General features: G+C 38.9%; 1 protein-coding gene across 1 annotated transcript in view; it reads right to left on the bottom strand.

Annotated features, from left to right (window-relative positions):
* Nucleotides 1-3,726: 3,726 nt before the first annotated feature.
* The window catches only part of LOC136385583 (zinc finger protein 182), a 38,477-nt gene continuing 21,489 nt past the window's right edge, over nucleotides 3,727-20,714 (bottom strand). The window contains exons 3-5 of the mRNA XM_066356656.1: nucleotides 13,442-13,568; nucleotides 13,033-13,128; nucleotides 3,727-5,485 (exon numbers count right to left, since the gene is read on the bottom strand). Coding sequence (XP_066212753.1) covers nucleotides 3,852-5,485; nucleotides 13,033-13,128; nucleotides 13,442-13,568 — 1,857 coding nt within the window. The 3' untranslated portion in view covers nucleotides 3,727-3,851. The remainder of the gene's footprint in view (nucleotides 5,486-13,032; nucleotides 13,129-13,441; nucleotides 13,569-20,714) is intronic.

The raw sequence follows: 20,714 nt of genomic DNA, 5'->3' as shown, positions 1-20,714 counted from the left end.
CAGAGTATGCCACTGGCTCTGAGCACCTTCTGTCTTCTTGGGACCCTTGTTCAAACCTCAACTCTGATACTAGTAACCAATGAAGCTGATGCAAGAGAGAGACATAGAAAAGGTGTATCAACATTACATAACAAAAGATTCAGAAAATATGGTCCTTCATTATATTTTCACCCTAAATGTGTTAACTCATTCTTCCTTGATGTACTTTTAAATATATTTTATATTGATTTAATAAGCCATACGACAAGCATTTTAATTTAGTCTGTAAGCCTTTCTATTCTGAGACCTCTGGCATGGCTTGCTGGTAGTATGTTGGAGTTCATCGTTTTATCAAGGGAATTCTCATATTAACAAGTCCCAGAAGATGAGGTGAGAAGGGATCATTCATAGTTTGGAATCTTGCTAAAGAACCAATTATGTCATATTTTGTCCTACAATACTGGGGACCCTGAACTGATCTGGGTGCTAATAGGGCTAATAAAGAGTCATAGAGCTGATCCCTATCCCAGAGTGGTCCTGGGGAACAGACTGAAGAGGGATCATAATGAATCTCAATAAGAGAAATTCCAGTGACCATGTCCTGCCTCCTCTACTCACTTATTCCTCACCAACTTCTCACCATTAACATGAGATCCTGCACTAATGAGAAGCCAAGACCCCACAGACCAACTCCACGGATCCGTTGCTCACTGCACAGAGTGCCATTCACTTCCCAGTTCCCACACTGACAGCCCATATTTTGTCTCTGCACTCACTAACGCTCTGCCACATTTTGCCATTTGCTTGGCTGCTCTTTACTCTGCCCCAATCACCCCTACTCAGCCTCGTTCACCACCATCATTCCCACTGTACCTCCTATCGCTCTGCCCGTTCAGTTAAACTCCACTCACTCCCACTCTCCCAGCATTACTCTGATTTACTTATGTTTTCTTCCAGGAACCACTCCACTGTATATTCCTCTCTCTCCATACTCTTCCTATGCACCCCAATTCTGCCCCTCAATACTCCATTCCCCCACACTTGGCCTTTCATTACTCCTGTATCTCTCTTCTCCTAACTCCAGTCCATTTATCCACATCCTGCTGTTCACCCATCACTGCCCTCATCAACATTCACCGACATGTGACCAATTATAGATTGCCATCTGTGTCCCGGGAAGCAGAAGTCCAAGATTAACCTGAAATGGCAAGATATGACTTCCTCCACCCCACTCCAGGATGACCTTTGCTGGCCCTGACCCCAGGAATATTCTTTATCAGCAGGAAAATGATGTTTCTCTTCTAGTGCCTCTGGGCATTCTCTCAGCAGACTGCACAAAGAGCAAGCAAGTCAGCTCACATTTGCCCCAAGTCTCCTTATCCCTAGAAAAGCACTAAATTCAGGGTGGGGCAGAAGTAGGCTTACAGTCTGTATGGAAAATAATGCAATAATTAATAAATAATAATACAAGAATAAACTTGTTTTATGTACTTACAGCTGTAAACCTAATTTGCCCCACCATGTGTGACATGTCTGACTTAACGTAACTTAAAAAAAAAAAAAAAAAAAAAAATGAGTCCATGACTTATTTTCTTACAGACTAATTTAGGGAATAAACAAAGCCTGGGAGGGTGTAGGCATGGTCTCAGGTCTCACTCATCCACCTGTTTTGTTGAATCCACTGACCATGCCCAGGTTTTACATAGATTGGGTTGTCCTATTCCACCACAGAAACATGAGGGCCACAAATACAGTCATTCACACACCGGGTCTTATTTCGGAGCAGATGTGCTGTTATGTAGTCTTTGCCTGTATCCATTCAGACTATAGATCCCAATCTGTCCCTCACCGTGGAAAATGTAGTCCCCAGCAGTAGTATGATCTGGGGGTCGAGTTACTTAACTTTTCTATGGATTCTTTATAACTCTTGTTAAAATCACACACACATAAATACAAATGAAATAATTTAAATCATTTTGTTAAGATATGGAAAGCCAATAGCAGGCTTTAGTAAGGAATATTTTCAGATGTCACTGTGCATACTAAGAAATGTGTACCAGTCTCAATTATTTTAGGTTACATAATGTGCTCCCAGCTGATGTGAGATTCACTTTGACACTTCCAGGAAAGTCATACCTGTGTGCCTTTGAAACTCACTGGATGTCTATTGTTCTATCTGATTATTCAATTTTTTGTATGACAGAGACAGGAAGGCAGAGAGATGAGAAGCAACAATTCTTTGTTGCGGCACCTTAGTTGTTCATTGATTGATTTCTCATATATGCCTTGACTGGGGGGCTCCAGCCGAGCCAGTGACCCCTTGCTCAAGCCATGACATTGGGCTCAAGCTGGTGAGCCCATGCTCAAGCTGGTGACCTCAAGGTTTCGAACCTGGGTCCTCTGCATCCCAGTCCGACACTTTATCCACTGCGCCATCACCTGGTCAGGCTGATTATTCAGTTTATTCACACTAAAAAATTAAAACTCCACATTGAGCATATCTCTATTAAATACCATGAAACCCTGTATTAGAATCTGACTTCATTATAATAGTAATAAAACAAACTATGCTTCTTAAAAGTTTTATTTATTTATTGAAAAGGTAGTACATACAGATAGTATAATTTTCAAAAGTTATGAAAGGATATGGTTACCTCCCTCCTAATCCCATCCCCCCAGCCACCCACTTTCCTTTTCTTTCCCAGAGGTAATCATGGTTCCCAGATTCTTGTGTATCTTTCCAGAGACAGTTTATGCATACACTCAATTATGTACTTACCATGCGTTCTCCTTTTTATATACAAATGGTCACACATTATACTCAGTATCCTGCACCTTGCTTTTTCCAAGTAATAATGTATGTTAGAGATCATCCCACATCACTACCTAAGTGGTGTACAAATTCTTTATATATTTTACTCATTTCTGTCTACCTAGGAATTTGCTGTTATCAACATACCAGGATCTCAGGAACCAGACCCCTGGTGTTGTCATTTAGACAGCTTCCAACCTTTTGCAGTCACAAACAGTGCATCAATGAATGCCTCTGTATGTGTTCATCATTTTGTACCTGCCTGAGATAATCACTCCTAGAAGTGGAATTGCTGGCAAAACCATGTACACTTGTGGTTTTGATTACTATGAAATCATTCCTCTTTGAATAAGAGTTTTTCTTGGACTCGATGTTTGCCGGAGGTTCATGTAGAAAAAGAAACTGGGGCCACATTTAAGGTAGATCAGAGGTTTTCTTAGAACCAGGATTGTTTCCCCATTTGGTAGTTTTTTCAGACTTGACTTTTCTGGAATCAGTAAATAAGGGCAGCTGTAGGGTCTGTCACAAGAAACACTCCCTTCTCTTGCCTCAGCCCCCACCAACTGCTCCTCGATTAGTACAGACTAGCTTCTGCTAAATATGGCTTGTCTGGGCAATTCCTTGTCTAAGCCCCTGCCTGTCTCTACTCAGACCCCAAATGGGTCTTGGAAACATCCTTCCTCCCATCTACCCATGCCCTGGGTGACTGCTGTTGTGTTTGTATATGGTGCTGCACTCGGAGTGTGTCCTGAACCTCAGCTGAGAGTTATTACTAGTGCTCTCACATCTGGAGCCTTGAGCAGTCTATCTCTGAGATCTCCTATATCAGCCTGTGGCAGCCCTCTCATCAGGGTTTCTGATATGTCCTAATTTTGTCACATACAGAGATTACACTTCTGCTTCTTTTTCTCCGTGTAGCTTTTGGGTGAAGACTGAGATGAAAAGAAAAAAGACTGACTTTATTCCCTAGATTTAAACAAGAAGTCAAAACACACTTTAAAAAATGTTAATTGACAAAACTTTCCTTCAGGGAACATAACAGACACTACTGATTTACCCTCTAATGTGCAATGAGCTTTGCCTTCCGGGTATGGCCTTTCCCATGGGCTTTCTTTCCTGTATGCGTTCTCTGATGTACAATAAGGTTTGATTTTTGGGTAAATGCTTTCCCACATTCTGTACACTTATAGGGTTTCTCTCCGGTATGAGTTCTTTGGTGTACAGTGAATGTTGATTTTTCTCTAAAGGCTTTGCCACACTCAGTGCATGCATAGGGTTTCTCTCCTGTGTGTGTTCGCTGATGGATTATGAGCTGCGACTTCTGGCTAAAAGCTTTCCAACATACAGGACACTCATAGGGTTTCTCTCCTGTGTGAATTCTCTGATGTATGATGAGCTTCGACTTTTCTCTGAAGGCTTTGCCACATTCATTACACTTATAGGGTTTTTCTTCTGTATGAGTTCTTTGATGTATAATGAGATATGATTTCTGGGAAAATGCTTTTTCACATTCATTGCATTCATAGGGCTTCTCTCCTGTATGACCTCTCTGATGGAGCATGAGATAGGATTTCTGAGAGAATGCTTTCTCACATTCATTACATTCAAAGGGTTTCTCTCCTGAATGAGTTCTCTGATGTACACCAAGGTTTGACTTTTGGGTGAAGGTTTTCCCACACACATCACATTCATAGGGTTTCTCTCCTGTATGAGTTCTCTGATGCACAATCAGAGTTGACTTCTCATTGAAAGACTTCCCACATTCAGTGCATTTATGAGGTTTCTCTCCCGTGTGAGTTCTTTGATGTATAATGAGAGTTGACTTATCACTGAAAGTTTTCTTACACTCATTACATTCATGGGGCTTCTTTCCTGTATGAGTACTATGATGTATAATTAGATCCAGCTTCTGTATGAAAGATTCTCCACATTTAGTGCATTCATAAGTTTTCTCTCCTGTGTGGGTTTTCTGATGGACGATGAGGTTTGACTTCTGAGTGAAGGCTTTTCCACATTCGTTACATTCATAAGGTTTCTCTCCTGTGTGAGTCCTGTAATGTATGATGACAGTTGACTTTTCTCTGAAAGCTTTTCCACATTCTGGACACTCAAAGGGTCGCTCTCCTGTATGAGTTCTCAGGTGTATAATGAGCTGTGATTTTTGGCTAAATGCTTTTCCACATTCAGTACATCCAAAAGGTTTCTCTCCTGTATGAGTTCTCCAATGTACAATGAGGTGTGACTTCTTGCTGAAAGTTTTCCTGCATGCAGTACACTCAAAGGGTTTCTCTCCATTTTTAATTCTCTGATGTAGACTAAGACCTTTCTTTCGCCTGAGGGTCTTCCCACACTCTTTATATCCATAGGTTCTCACTCCAGGAGTTGTTTTCTCATATTCAGTATAGAATAATAATTTTGCACGTCCATTATCATGTTTCTTTCCTACAGAGCTTCTACTAAGTAAGTCTAAATTATCTACCATATCATTTCCAAACAACTCATGTTTATGCGGTCTTTGTATTGAAGCAACAAGGTTTGTACTCAGATAAAGTATGTTTCCAAATTCATTATAGTCATGTTCACTCTTGGTAGTAATTGTTTTCTTGTCTGGGAATCCAACTTGCATCAACAAACATTTATCTTTGTCATCCTGATGCTGTCTCTCAATCTGTTCATCAATTTGGCAGTATTCTTCTAGAAAGAAGTAGAATAAACCATTTTTATACTTTGACATTGTGAAATGGACCCTCTTTATAAATGCCCTGCCACAGGAAAACTGATATTATTATCTTGTTTTACCAGAGTTCCTACAGAGAGAAACTTGATCATTAAATTCTGTTCTTTTACTCAACTCCCACCTACTAGCCTTTTTGTTACCAAGAACAATCTGACCCTGACACCAAAGTCTTTATCTCCACATTTACATCATCTCTGATTCCCATCAACTGTGGTGATCACTCTTAATCTTCATTTACCATATTAACTGTACCTGACTTACACTGTTTACAACAATCCCAGTAAATGAAAATTTCAGAATAATTAGTCATACAAAAAACAAAGAAAAATCTAAAGATCTCTGACCAATCGGGATTCATCTTTGTATCCATCTACCATTGTATTCAGTTCTTCAACACCTCCTTCTGCTCCTGTCCATACTATTTCCACTAAGAGTTATGTCTATGATGAACTCCAAACCCTTCCTCACGTTCCATCACCCATACAGCCTAGCCCTCCATATTTTGCTAAATTCAGAATCTAGATAACTTTCAAGAAGTTCAGTCTTTTCAAAACTCACCTCTACAACTTTAATTTTTATTGACTTCTAAAGTAGTTGTTCATCTGTACCACTCAGACAGTTAAAATTGTAAACCTTGCCTTTAATATATCATGTTTCATTAACCACAAGATGAGTATCATTCCACATTTTAACATTAATGAATCCAGATGCACCTCACAATCAATGACATGTCAAAAATAAATTGTTGGCAACTTTCTTTATTAATGGTGTGTCTTAAAATCCAATGGTATCTTGAAGACAATAAAATATGGTAAATACTTTTTGCACATATATTTAATTTTTATCAGTTTTAAAGTTTACTTTTCCTCTTACCTTTTCCTAAAATTTTATATAAAAATTTTCAAACATACAGAGAAATTGAAAGAATTACAATAACTAAACTACTCATATCACTGCTTAGATTTAATAAGAACAATATTTATGATAATAATACTGAATTTTAAAATGGCACATGCAACTGTGGTTTCTCTTCCTGTGACATCCTTTCTTTGGATTGCAAAGCATAGATCCTTAACCAGGAGTAAACATTAGAATCACAGAAAAAGCTTGTACAAAATACGTCTGATGGGACCCAAGCTCCATCAAGGAGCCATTGCATCTGAACCCTCTTAGGTTGTAAAAAGCAGCATAGCACATGTGGTTAGGGTCAAGGGCCCAGTGTGGTCCAGGATCAAATCCTGTTGTTAGGCAAATAAGTTTGTAAAATTTGTGTTATTTGGTTTTGCTTTTATTAAAATGGTGCTTCCCACATCGGGCAGCTAATTGCCTTCCTGCTTGGGAAGGGGCTTGGTTATACTAATGTGTGCTAGGGAAGGGCTTTCGCACTTAAATTTTAAAAGGAGACCCCATTAAAATTAATCAAAAAAATGGGGGAGGGGGCACAATGCCATGTGTAGAGGGTGTTATATTGAATGGGACACTTGAAACCATATCAACAAAATAAATTAAAAATAAAATTTTAAGTTAAAAAAAGTTTTAAAAGGAGGAGATAGGAGGCCCTTTTAGGGGAGACCACATTGTGGCAGAGGAGGGAGGAGAGACCACTTTATTGCAGGAGAGAGAGGCCACGTGGTGGCAGAGGAGGCAGACAGCAAGATGGCGGGGAGCTGAATGAGAAGCCAATTTGTGCAGAGTTTGTGCAGAGAGAAGGAGATGGGGAACAGAGGTGAATAAGGCTGGTGAGGCCTTTGATTCTAGAAAAAAACGGAGAAAGTCAGTGGCTTTGGGAACCATGAATGGAAAGGGAACTGTTTTCCTGCTGTGTGTATTTTCTCACCCGCCAGTTGTGAGCTGGAATAAAGGATGGCCCACCAGTTCTTGGCTCCGTTGTTTCATTATGATCTATCTGAATTAAATGGGAACCTGCACGAACCAGGCGGCTGTGATGGCTGCAGCTACTGGCCTTACCCCTGTCTTTGCCTTTCACTTGCTCTGTGAATTTAGGCAAGTTAGCTAATCCATCTGTATCTTACTTTCCCACCTGGAAAACAGGAATTATAACAGCGCCCACCCAAATGGTTGTTGATATGATTAAATTATCTATAAAAGTATGAATGGCACATAGGAAGTACTTTCAAATGTGAACTAAAACAATGACTATACTACTACTGTTATTATTACTAAGAGCCACTATATTACTATAAAATAAGGAATATTTCAGCATATTACACATGTTCTTGAATATCAAGTGAAAACTAGGTTAATAAAACTGCATTTTTCTAAAGAAGGAAAAATATATAAATATATGTTTATATGGGCTCATGTTACAAAAAAGGATAAACTTTTAAACTGTAGTAAATAGTTACATCTGACAGTAGTATTGGGAAAGAAGCTGGATTTCTTGGATTATACCTGTTTTCTAGATTTGAATTTAGAACCAAGCAAACATTTGTGTTAAAAAAAAACAACAGGCCCTGGCCAGTTGGCTCAGTGGTAGAGCGTCAGCCCAGCGTGTAGATGTCCCGGGATCGATTCCCGGTCAGGGCACACAGAAGAGATGCCCATCTGCTTCTCTACCCCTCTGCCTCTCACTTCTCCCTCCTCCTCCTCCTCCTCCCTGTCCCCCTCTCCCTCCCCCTTCCCACTCCACCTTCTCCTCCTCCTCCTCCTCCTCCTCCTCTTCCTCCAGCCATGGCTCAATTAGAGCGAGTTGGCCCCAGGCACTGAGGATGGCTCCATGGCCTCACCTCAGGTGCTAAAAAATGGCTCCATTGCAACAGCTCCAGATGGGCAGAGCATCGCCCCCTAGTGGGTTTGCTGGGTGGATCCCAGTTGGGGCACATGTGGGAGTCTGTCTCTGCCTCTCCTCCTCTCACTGAATAAAAAAGAAAAAGAAAAAGAAACAATAGACCCAAAATGGAGTAACTTGTGGTGGTAAGCCTCACCAAGGCTTAATAATTGCAGTTTCATTCTCTCCCAGTAGTAGAATTTTAAAACCACTCTTGGATTTCCTGATCAACACTAATGAGGTAGTCTGTCTGATAAGAATCCCTGACTTCCCCTAAGGGAAGGTGACCTTGCCTGAAATAATACACTCTTTTAAGCCTCCTTACCCCACTCTCCTGTCTATAAACACTTTCCAGGTTGTACAGCTCTTTGGAGCTCCTTTCTGTTTGCTAGATGGAATGCTCCCCGGTTCATGAATTGCTTAATACTGTCAATTATGTCTTACAAGTTACTTGGCTGAATTTTTGTTCTTTAATATTTGCAAATTTTATATAACCAGACAAGAAAATAGAATATAAAAGGGTTCCCTAATAATAAATGTCCTCTCATCTGTATTTCGTAATGACCATGCTTAAAAGTCTTGATTCTCAGTGGCACCAACATGATTACTTCAACTGATTCAACCCTCTATACACATTCAGCAGTCTCAAAATAATACTAACAATCCAACTGTAAAAAACAATATAAATGGAACCACTTTCAAATGGAGTTGGAGCTGCCATCCTCGAGGAACTGCCTTATACATGGTACTCCTCAAACCTTGGAATGTTAAAAACAGGGGGGGGGACTTTGGACTGGGCCTGTTGTATCTCAAACAACTGTTTGAAAAGATAAGAAGAAAGCAGATATTATGACTACCAGACTGATAACTACCAAACTGCTGAACTGAAAATTAAAAATATTGCTTAGAACTGGCATCACTATGTTAGCTTATCTGCACCTATAGAAATGACTTCCTTCTGTTAGTGTAATTGTTTCCCTTCCCTTTCTTATTAATACCCCTTGCCTTTTTCTCTTCATCAGAACATCATTTGGGTTTCTGCCTGAATCAGTGCTTCCCAAATAGCTATTTCTTTCTTTTTGTTGTTAAAGAACTTGAAACTTTTTCAATTATAGTTGACATTGAATATTATTTTGTATTCGTTTCAGGTGCATAAATGAGTGGTTAGACAATCAGATACTTTACAAAGTGGTTGCGCCCCCATTTCCAGTACCTGGCACCATACATAGTTATTACAGTATTATTGACTCTATTGCCTATGCTGTACTTTACATCCCTGTGACTATTTTGTAACTACCAATTTGTACTGAATAGCTATTCTTTTTTATCTCAAATAAATGTTTACTGCCTCACACTTTGGTCTTTTATTTTTAGGTTAACACTATCATCAGATGGAATATTAATAAAAACTTTTAAGTCTAGAATTTGATTTGGAAATACCAGTTTAAATACATGGTGTATTTTTTCTTTTAAAAAATTTATTTACATAATTACTAGCTCTGTCAATGAAACTATTCTCTAACATTCAAATTGTGGTTTCACAACATTTATCACTGAAAAGAACCAGGGCTCCTAGAAGTGTCTGATTCCGGGTATTAGGGCATAGACAGTTATCAGGGCAGGAAAAGCAGAAGGGGAACAAAAGGTGGGTTATCTCACCCACTGAATGAAGGAGTCAGCAGACCCAAGACCTGACAAAATAAGATAAGCAGGTGTCCCAACAGTTACAAGAAAAACTACAAAGGGGAACTTTGAAACCCTATTAGCCCTGATAACAGGGAAACAAAGCCTTGAAGATAAGAGTATATAACTCCTAAGACCCCAACAGGCAGGGCGCTCAGACTAGCTGAGTTTGCCCACTTATGGCTTATGCCAAGTGTTTAGTTTTGCTTAATAAACTGCTTGCTTTGCTTGAACACTACACCCTGTCTCTCACCTCAATTTATTCTCTCAATCGTGACAAGAACCAAGGAGGAAGAAGCCCCAGGGACTCAAGTCTTCTCCAGTGCCACAAGTAAATACGAGATAGGAAATATGTAAAATGATCCTGGAACATCTTGTAACACCAGAAAGTAAGGAATCTACCAAGGATTCGGTAGCCAACTTGAAAGAGTTTTCATTGGCCAGAGATGGAACACTTTGATTCATAACAGGGATAAGGCAATGGATTAAAACATAAACATGTTTAAATCCCTAATCCATAAGTGATACTTAAAAAGGCACATTAGTCACCTTTAAATGATGCTACAAAACCAATTCCTTATTTTTTTTTAGTTGTTTTATTGAGGTGAGACTGGTTAACATAATTATGCAGATTTCAGATGCCTAATTATACAACTCATCTTTGTACACTGTCCAACTTCTTATTTTGAAAACTAGTAAGTAAATGGAAAAACTCATATGTATACTATGTACATTTTGTATAATATAAAACTCATATATAACGAAACAGAGCAATCCCTCTTTACAGAATTATTTTTAGTTAATCAACAAATAAGGAATGATGGAGCATTACCATTTTGCAACCATTAATGAATTGTTAAATCTAAACAATAATTATAAATGACTCATAACAGAAAAAAAAGAGATAATCATATATAACATGCCTCCGGATAGATGTATGTTACATCACCTAGTAAGTAATCTTGCTAAAAGAAAAAAAATAATAAACTAGAACCCTGAATCTGATGAAGCTTTGAGATCCAACTATCAATTTGCAAGAAAAACAGGGGAGAGGAATATGTTAAATACCACTATGCGGTACTTAACAGCAAAATCCAGAATGTGAGAAACTAAAGGACAAATGACCCAGTTACTTAAATAAGTACAAGGGGAAAAAGACAGATGAAGGGGAATCGTCTGTAAATTATAAGGCAAGAATCTGAGTAGCTATGAGCAAACCCAGCATCTAAATCCTGATTTCTATGTACCATTCCCCACTAAATGCTATCAGAGGCCCTTGGAGAAGTTGCTCATTCCAGGTCAGAAATGAGGAAAATACAAGGTGAACCTGCAACATATTTTTGAGCTATAAAGTGCTGAAGGAATGATGGAAACACGTCAAAAGACATCAGAACCAGCCGAGGGGATTCTTACTAGCCAAACTGAGAATAATTTGAACATCAAAATGAATAATGACCGTAGAAATTAATGGGCTACAATACATTGGAAAACAGAAATCCATGAATTCTTACTGAGACTAAAATTAATTAGTGAAGTACAGTAATGGAGACGCAGTATGAGAGAGTTCATTACAGAAGATTGCCAACTCACAAATGTAAAGGGAATGATAGAAAACTTCATCATTTTTCAACCGTCTCAGTAAAATTGATTTAAGCAAGAAGCATCAGGGAATGTTAAAACCACTGGATAAAAGATTTTGATGAACAAGATATGTACACAGTTTGGTAGTTGCACAAAATGTTAAACACAGTTATTACATTGTTCAACAATTCCACTCCTGTGTATGTACTCTAAAGACAGGAAATCATCGAAAATAGAAACAGACTCATACATCGAGAGCAGGCTGACAGCTAGCTGCCAGGTGGAGGGGTTCGGTGAGGGAGGTGGAGGGATAGAGCAAAAAAGGACTTAAAAACACCTCACAGACATGGACAACAGTGTGGAGACCATTGGGGAGGGAGAGTCGAGGAGGGTAGGGGGATAAATGGTGATGGATGAAGACTTGATTGGAGGGGTGAACACACAGTACAGTGTACAGAGATGTACTGTTGAATTGGACACCTGAAACCTCTATCATTATGTTAACCAGTGTCACCCAATAAAATTTTAAAAAAAGAAATGAAAACATACATCACCACAAAAATACATTAATGTCCACAGAAACATTAAAGTGGAAACAACTTAAATGTCCATCAAGTGAAAAATAAAAATAAAATGTAGTCTCCATACAATGGAATATCATTGTGCCATAAATGAAGTACCGACACATGCTACAATATGGACAGACGGCCCTTGAAAACACGCCAAGAAGTGAAAGAAACCAGACATAAAAGGCTGCATTTTTTATGTTCAATTTAGTATATGAAATGTACATAATAGGCACAACCTTGGAGACAGAAAATGGATTAGTGGCTGCCAGGGGCCGGGGGTGGGTGGAGAATGACTGATAAGTGGGGTTCCTTTTTGGGCTGATGATAATGTTCTAAAATTAGGTAGTGGTGATGGTTGCACAACTCTGAATCTACTAAACATCAATGAATTTGTGTATTTCAAAAGAGGAAATTCTAGAGGATGTAAATTCTGAGATAAAGCTCTTTTTAAAAAGACATAATCAAGATGTTTTAAGGTAAATCTGATAGGAATCTCTAAACTGAATAAATCAGCTAATTCCATCTAGAAGTGCAGCATTAGCCTAGGGCTGTGACTAATGTGGGCCTGTCTTCAGATAAAGATAAAGCAGTGAGAACTGACTAGGGTAGAAGTGGCTTAGAGGCAGGGGATCGGCATACGCAATGGGGGAAGAACTGTGCAGAAACTTGTGAGTAAGCACCAATTTAAGGAGAATGATCTGGTGGGTGTGGCATGGGGCAGGGGAGTCATTCTTCTGTCTGGGGTGTTATGTTCCTGTCCTTGAACAACATCAAAGAGCCACATCCTTTCCCCAGATATTCCTGAAAGCCCTTTCAGAGGTCCTCACTCCTGACTGACAAGCTGGGACCTCATGTCCCCATAGCCTGGTTCAATCCCACTTACCTGAGAAGCTCTGAATTGGGACTGTTCCTTCTGCCAGGCACAGCTCTTCTACCTCCAGTTTGAGGATGAGATCTGGTTTGATAGCCTTTTGCCCTGCTAATGAAAAATGACAGCAACACCTCCTTGGTCTTCAGAGCCTCTAAGAAAGCGGAAGGTAGAGTCTGGGGCAACACAAGAGACCTATCGCTTGACAAAATGTTTAAGTCAAATCATTTCACCTGGGTTTTGAGTTCACAAACACCTTGTCAGGAGAGCAAAAGGGGAAAAGAAACTCTGATCCCTGGAACTCAGTGTCAAACTCTTCAAACAGTTCAGAGACCTTGCAAAATTCTGAAATTGAGAAAGTAAGGGCCCTCTATTGGACACAATAATCAAAAATAGAAAAATTACCTGAGGAAGTCATTCTTACCCACAGAGACCAGGTGGCTATAGGTCTCTAGCATCACATCCCTGTACAGGGTTCTCTGTGGAGGGTTCAGGTACTGCCACTCCTCTTGGGTGAAATCCACAGCCACCTCCTCAAATGTCACGAGTCCCTGTAATTACACATATCTTTTATTCTAAAATGCTGATCACTGCGTGATGAGGATGGAATTTAGGGAAACTTTTGATTGGGTTCCCAGTTAATGATGATGTCTTAATACAGGATGCCTACTTGACATCAAGTTAGTGACCTACCTAGTGAGGAAATCACAAATCATGGTAAAAAAAAAAAAACTGTTCCATTAAATAATAGAACATGTAAGACAATGTAGTATTAACACAAGGCTAGACAAATAGTCCAGTAGAACTAAGGAAAGAATCCAAATATGTATGGACACCTGAGTTACAACAAAGTTGGCCTGCTAAGCAATGGGGAGAAGATGATCTTTCCAAATAAATGTGGATAAGTTACTGATATCTACATGAGGGAAAATGACATTTAACCCCTAACACTCACCATACACAAAAATGAGCTATAGTTAAATTGTAAATGTAATGTGAAAGGTAACACAATAAAGTGTGTAGAAAATAATATAGAAAAATATTTTCACAGTCTTGGGATAGGGAAAGAATTCTAAAATAAAACATGAAAAGCACTACTCTTAAAGTAAAAGACTTATAAATGTTACAAAAGTACAAGCACAACAGTAAAAAGGCAAGCTACAGATGCAAATATTATCCACAACATTCGCAAGTGATAAAGGGATCTTATCTGGGACATATAAAATAACCTCTACAAATCAGTAAGAATCATACAAACAACACAAAAAATAGACAAGATATGTGAATAGGCACTTAACTAAAAAGAAAAACCAAATGATCTATGAACATGAGAAAATGTATTTGACCGCATTAGCATTCAGGTAATCAATGAAATGGAATCAATCTATTAGCACTTAGGCAAATGAAAATTTAAGCCACAATGAGACACCACTAGGCACCCACCAGTAGGGTTACAATTAAGCAGACTAAAATACCATAAGATGGTTTTGATGTGGGAACTTTCACACACTGTTAGTAGGAATATAAACTGGTATAATTGCTTGGGACAACAGTTTCTACAAAAGTTAATTATTTGCACACACTATGATCCAGTGATTCTACTCAAAGGTACACACCTTAGAGAAAAACATGAACATGTGCTCTAGGAAACAAGTACAGTGATGTTCACTGTAGCCCTATTTCTAAGACTAAACTGTGGAGGAAAAAAAATGGCCCTCACTATACAATGGGTAAATTGTAGCCCAGTAATTCAGTGGAATACTGCAGGGTAATAAAAATGAATGAACTACAACTGAATATCCAATATAGATGAATCTCACAGATATACTGTTGTGTAAAAGAATCCAGACACAAATGATTACATACTGCATGATTCTATTTATATATAGTAAGAAAACGGGCAAGGCCAATACATGATGTTAGAAGCTGGGCAAGTGATTGCCTTTGGGAGTGGCATTTACTGGAAGAGAGCATGAGTGGGGATTTGGAGGTCCTAATTATGTTCTAATCTTGACCTATGGGGTTGTTACCTAGTGTGTTCATTTTGCAATAATTCATTAAGCTGGAGACTTATAAACTGTACTTCATGTATAATTAAATGCATTTTATATATTTATACTTAAATTATTCATAACAAAAGTGCAAAGGCAATTCAATGGAAAATGGGAGTTCTTTTTTTTTTTTTTTACAGAGGCAGAGATAGACAGGGACAGACAGACAGGAACGAAGAGAGATGAGAAGCATCAATCATCAGTTTCTCGTTGCGTGTTGCGACTTCTTAGTTGTTCATTGATTGCTTTCTCACATGTGCCTTGACCGCGGGCCTTCAGCAGACCGAGTAACCCCCTGCTGGAGCCAGCGACCTTGGGTCTAAGCTGGTGAGTTCTTTGCTCAAGCCAGATGAGCCCGCGCTCAAGCTGGCGACCTCGGGGTCTCGAACCTGGAAGTTCTTGTTTCAACAATTGGTACTGGAACAATTAGATATCCAGGTGCAAAAAAAAAAAAAAAAAAAAAAAAAAAGAACTTTACTTCATACCTCCAACACATATAGAAATAAACTCTCCAGGAGGAGGGAGGAGGGAGAAGGGCACAAAGAGGGACAAATATAAGGTGATGGAAAAAGATCTGACTTTGGGTGATGGGTACACAACATAATCAACTGTTCAAATGCTATGGAGATGTTTATCTGAAACCTATTTACTCTTGTGGATAAATGTCACCCTGTTAATTTTCTAAATAAAAAAATAAAACTACATTCTCAAAATGGATTACAGACCTAAATGTAAATTTTAAACCTATATAATTTCTAGAAGAAATGATGAGAAAATCTTTTTAACCTTAGGTTAGACAAATAATTTCTTAAATGTGACACCAAAATTCAAAAGACACTGTAATGAAAATAAAAAGTCACACAATGGGAGAAAATATTTACAAATCACATATGTGGCAAAGAAGTTGTAATGAGAATATATAAAGAACTCTCAAAGCTAAGAATCAAAAAGGGCAAAAGAGAGACACTTCACCAAAGAAGATATACAAATGACAAATAAGCACGTACAAACAGGCTTAACATCATTAGTCATGAGTAAACTGCAAATTAAAACCATAATGAGACACCACTACACACCTATGAGAAAGGAAAAAAAATACTTGAAAATACCAAGTGTTGGTGAGGATATGGAACTGGAACTCTCAATGATAGGAATGCAAAATGGCACAGCCACTTTGGACAACAGTTTTCCAGATTCTTATGAAGTTAAGCATAGATTCCCATATGACCCAGCAATCCCACTCATGGGTATATTTACCCAAATTGAATGAAAATTTATGTAAACCCAAAAACTTGTACATGAATATTTATTTATATTTATTATTATATTTACGTTTGCAATCACCCAAGTCAGAAACAAACTAAATGTTTTTCAACCAGCAAATAAATACACAAACTGGAATCCATAAAATGTAATATTACTGAGTGTAATGCCAGTGGCTGAGGCAGGCAGGTTCACATTGTATTCAGGCAGATGGTAGAGAAACTGTGGAGCCGGAAAGTGTCAGGGCATAACCGTTTATTGGAGGCTTGCAAAGACAGGTGAGAAAATAAACAACAAAAGAGAAAGAGCTAATAAACAAAGGAAAATCTGCTATTCGCAGTCAGGGCAAGGGAGCATGAATAGATTGAGGATGATGTCAGAGTAATGGTGGTATGAGAGATACCCTTGATCTCTCCCCTTGAAATTTCAACAAACTGAATAGCTATAATGCAGTAAAAGAACCCCAGTAAGGCCCGCAGGCTTGCCTGAAAAGATCCATACATGGAATCGACTAAAGGCAGGAAGTGTTGAGAAGAGGGGACAGAAGATAAGACACACTCATGTTCCGGCTCTGGAGAGGAGAGAAACCTGGACTGTCTGGATTTCTGTCTGCTGGGGCTCCAGAGAGGGAAGAACCCCAGACTGGGTCATCTTCTGTGGGGAGGAGCAGAGAGATCGGGAGGGGGGGCAGTTTGGGAGATGGTAAACCAAAGTGTTGGCAAACGGGGTCACTTCCAGCATCCCCATGGCCTGCTGGCAGCCAGCACTCAGCACAGAGAATAGAAAAACAAAGTGCAGCCTCCCATCCTCCCTGATCTCACCTCCCTCCCCTCGCAGGGTACAGAAAGGTGCAGAGACATAACCCACAGCTAGTTCTACAGGGCCGCTCTTAGCCCTGACAAACAGAAGTGATCTCTGTCTGGTCCCCTGGCTTGTTGAGACATGGGCAGGAGCACCCAGAGGCCTGAAATAACCATTGCTAAAGTGGTAAAGTCCTCACAATACACCCTACTCATCATTACAACTGCAGGCTATCTCCATCATCACCACAGCAAAATTTCAGCAGAGGTCAGCACAGGAATTACAGAGCTAAATCTTGTGATCCAATGGCACAGCAGGAAAAACCCAAAAAACAGAAAAACCTCTCAGAACTTAAACTTTTTCTTCTTTTTTCTTTTGAGTTTTATTCTCTTTTAATTTTATTTTTGTGGATATTTCCTTTGTTTTGATTTTCTTTTTGCAAGACAGACAAAGAGGGACAGACAGACAGGAAGGGAGAGAGATGAGAAGCATTAATTCTTCATTGCAGCACCTTCATTGTTCATTTATTGCTTTCTCATATGTGCCTGGACTAAGGGGCTACAGCCGCTCAAGTCAGTGACCTTGGGCTCAAGCCAGCAACCTTCGGCTTCAATCCAGAGATCTTTGGGCTTAAGCCAGCAACCGTGGGGTCATGTCTATGATCCCACACTCAAGTCAGTGACTTTGGGCTCAAGCCAGCGACCTTCGGGCTTCAATCCAGCGACCTTTAGGCTCAAGCCAGCAACCATGGGGTCATGTCTATGATCCCACACTCAAGCCAGTGACCTTGGGCTCAAGCCAGCGACCTTCGGGCTTCAATCCAGCGACCTTTGGGCTCAAGCCAGCAACCATGGGGTCATGTCTATGATCCCACACTCAAGCCAGCAACCCTACACTCAAGCTAGTAAACCCAGGCTCAAGTTGGCAACCTCAGGGTTTCAAATCTGCATCCTCTGCATCTCAGGCTGATGCTCTATCCACTGCACCACCACTTGGTCAGGCTGTTTTTTATTATTGTTTTATGCTTTTTGTTCTTTTAGTGTGTAAATTTTTTTTACTTTTTAGGAATTTTTAAATTTTTCTATTTTTATTTTTATTGTATTTTTTTTTGTACTTGAAGTTGTTTGATGTCAACAATACCACTCCCAAATGCCATTGAAGCAGAAAAAAACTAATACCATGGCTACACAAAACTAATACCATGGCTACACAAAACTAATACCAGGGTTAACACATAGTTCAGGGAAAAAAATAAAAAATCTGTAGAAAGCAATCTCAATCACATAGAAACTGTGAAATCAAACAATAGAGAATTCAAAATTGAATTTCTAGAAATACTTAATGAGATGAGAGAAAGCACTGGTAGTCAATTTAATGAACTCAGATAAAGAAAAAAAGAGTACCTCACCAAGGAGACTGAAACTTTAAAAAAGAGATGAAAAACTCAATATATGAACTGAAAAATGAGCTAGCAAGTTTATCTAAAAGAATAGCACATACAGAGGAGAGAAGCAGTAATATTGAAGACTGGCAACTAAGATGATACAGAGGGAAGAGACTCAAGAATTTTTCTAAATGGGAGCTCTACAATTCTTTCTGATTCCATCAGAAAGAGCAATATAAGAATATTGGGTATATCAGAAGAAGAAGAGAGGGAGGAGGGAAAGGAGAGCCTATTCAAACAATTGATGAGAACTTCCCAAGCCTATAGAAAGAGTTATAGCCTTGAATCTAAGAAGCAAACAGAATGCCGAGTTACCTCAACAAAACAGGCCCTCTCCAAGTCACACTGTAATAAAACTATAAAAAAACAATGACAAAGAAATAATTCTCAAGGCAGCTAAGGAAAAGAGGAACATAACATTAAGGAAGGCCCATCAGGTTTTCATCAGACTTCTCCGCAGAAACTCTACAATACAGAAGAGAGTGGACCCAAACATTCAAAGTACTGAAAGAGAGGAATTACCTGCCAAGAATACTATATCCATCAAAGTTATCCTTCAAATATGAAGGAAAAATAAAAAAGTCTGCAGACATACAGAAGCTGAGGAAATTTATCACCAGAAAAACCCATTGCAGGAAATACTCAAAGGGGGTTATTCTACTGAATAAAAGAACAAAACAATATAAAACTACAAATAAAAGCACCAACAAGGTTTCAATATAAACAAAGATAATCTGTGACAATAACATAAAAGGGAAGAAGATAGAGATCTGAAGTTACAAAGGAGGACGGAGTGCAGAAGCACTCATAGGACAAAAGACTTGTATATATGAAAATTATTCTCTAATAACCTAATAGTAACCACCCACAAAACAGCCACTACTGAAACACATAGCTTAATGAAGAAACAGGTGAAAGAAGTATGGAATACCACCAAACAAAAATAACTGACAGAAACACAAAAGAGAAGAACCAAGAGAGACACAGAGCTACCAGAAAACAAAACATAACATGACTATAGGAAATTCTCAAGCATCAGAATAATCAAAACAACACAATATTAGCAGAATAACAGACACACAGACCAATGGAACAGAACTGAGAGCCCAAAAATAAAACTACATATAGATGAGCAAATTAATCTTTGACAATGGACCCAAAAGCACACAATGGAGAAAAGAAAGCCTCTTCAATAAATGGTGCTGGAAAAATTAGAAAGCCACATGTAAAAGAATGAAACTTTGACTACACCTTGTCTCCTTGCACAAAGATTAATTCAAAATGGATCAAAGACCTAAATATAAAATAGAAAACAATAAATTACACAGAAGAAAACAGTACTAAACTCATGGACCTTGGCTGTAGAGAACATCTCTTTTTGGAGGTTCTGATTTTTATTCTTACAAATAAATCACAACATTTATATTGTTCTGAAACTTTTTCTTCCTCAAAAGTTTATCATTCATACTCTTATCTAGCCCATATTCTTAACTAGATGCACAATATTGTATAGTATTAATGTGCCATAATTTATAAGCCATTTCTTTGTTTATCGATAATGCAAATTTGACCAGATTTTATGCCCATATAACAATGGAGTAACTTTTCTTTTCTTATACATGTATCTTTTTTTTATTTTTTAATTGATTTTAATTTATTGTGTTTACATAGATTCTAGTGTCCCCCTGAATGCATTCCCTGTCCCCCGTGTTTCCCTCAACATGCCCCTTTCCCCCCTCCCCAAAATGCCCTTCCCCCTTACCTCCAGGATTATCCCATCATATCATTCCCTTTCCCTCTGTCTGCTTTCCCTCTAGTTCTTTTGATCCCGCCTGTCTCTATTCTGTTTCTCAATTCACATTGTTCACTGGATTCCTCAGATCAGTGAGGTCATATGATATTTTTCTTTCTCTGCCTGGCTTATTTCACTTAACATAATAGTTTCCAGGTCCTTCCATGTTGGCACAAAAGGTAAGATTTCCTTCTTTTTCATGGCCTTATAGCAGTCCATTGTGTATATGTACCACAGCTTTTTTTTTTTTTTTTTTTTTTTTTTTCATTTTTCTGAAGCTGGAAACAGGGAGAGACAGTCAGACAGACTCCCGCATGCGCCCGACCGGGACCCGGCACGCCCACCA

The sequence above is a fragment of the Saccopteryx leptura genome, chromosome X, assembly GCF_036850995.1.
Source record: "Saccopteryx leptura isolate mSacLep1 chromosome X, mSacLep1_pri_phased_curated, whole genome shotgun sequence".
NCBI classification, from domain to species: Eukaryota; Metazoa; Chordata; class Mammalia; order Chiroptera; family Emballonuridae; genus Saccopteryx; species Saccopteryx leptura.
Note: the sequence above shows the minus strand (reverse complement) of the source record. Positions and strands in the feature narration are given on the sequence as shown.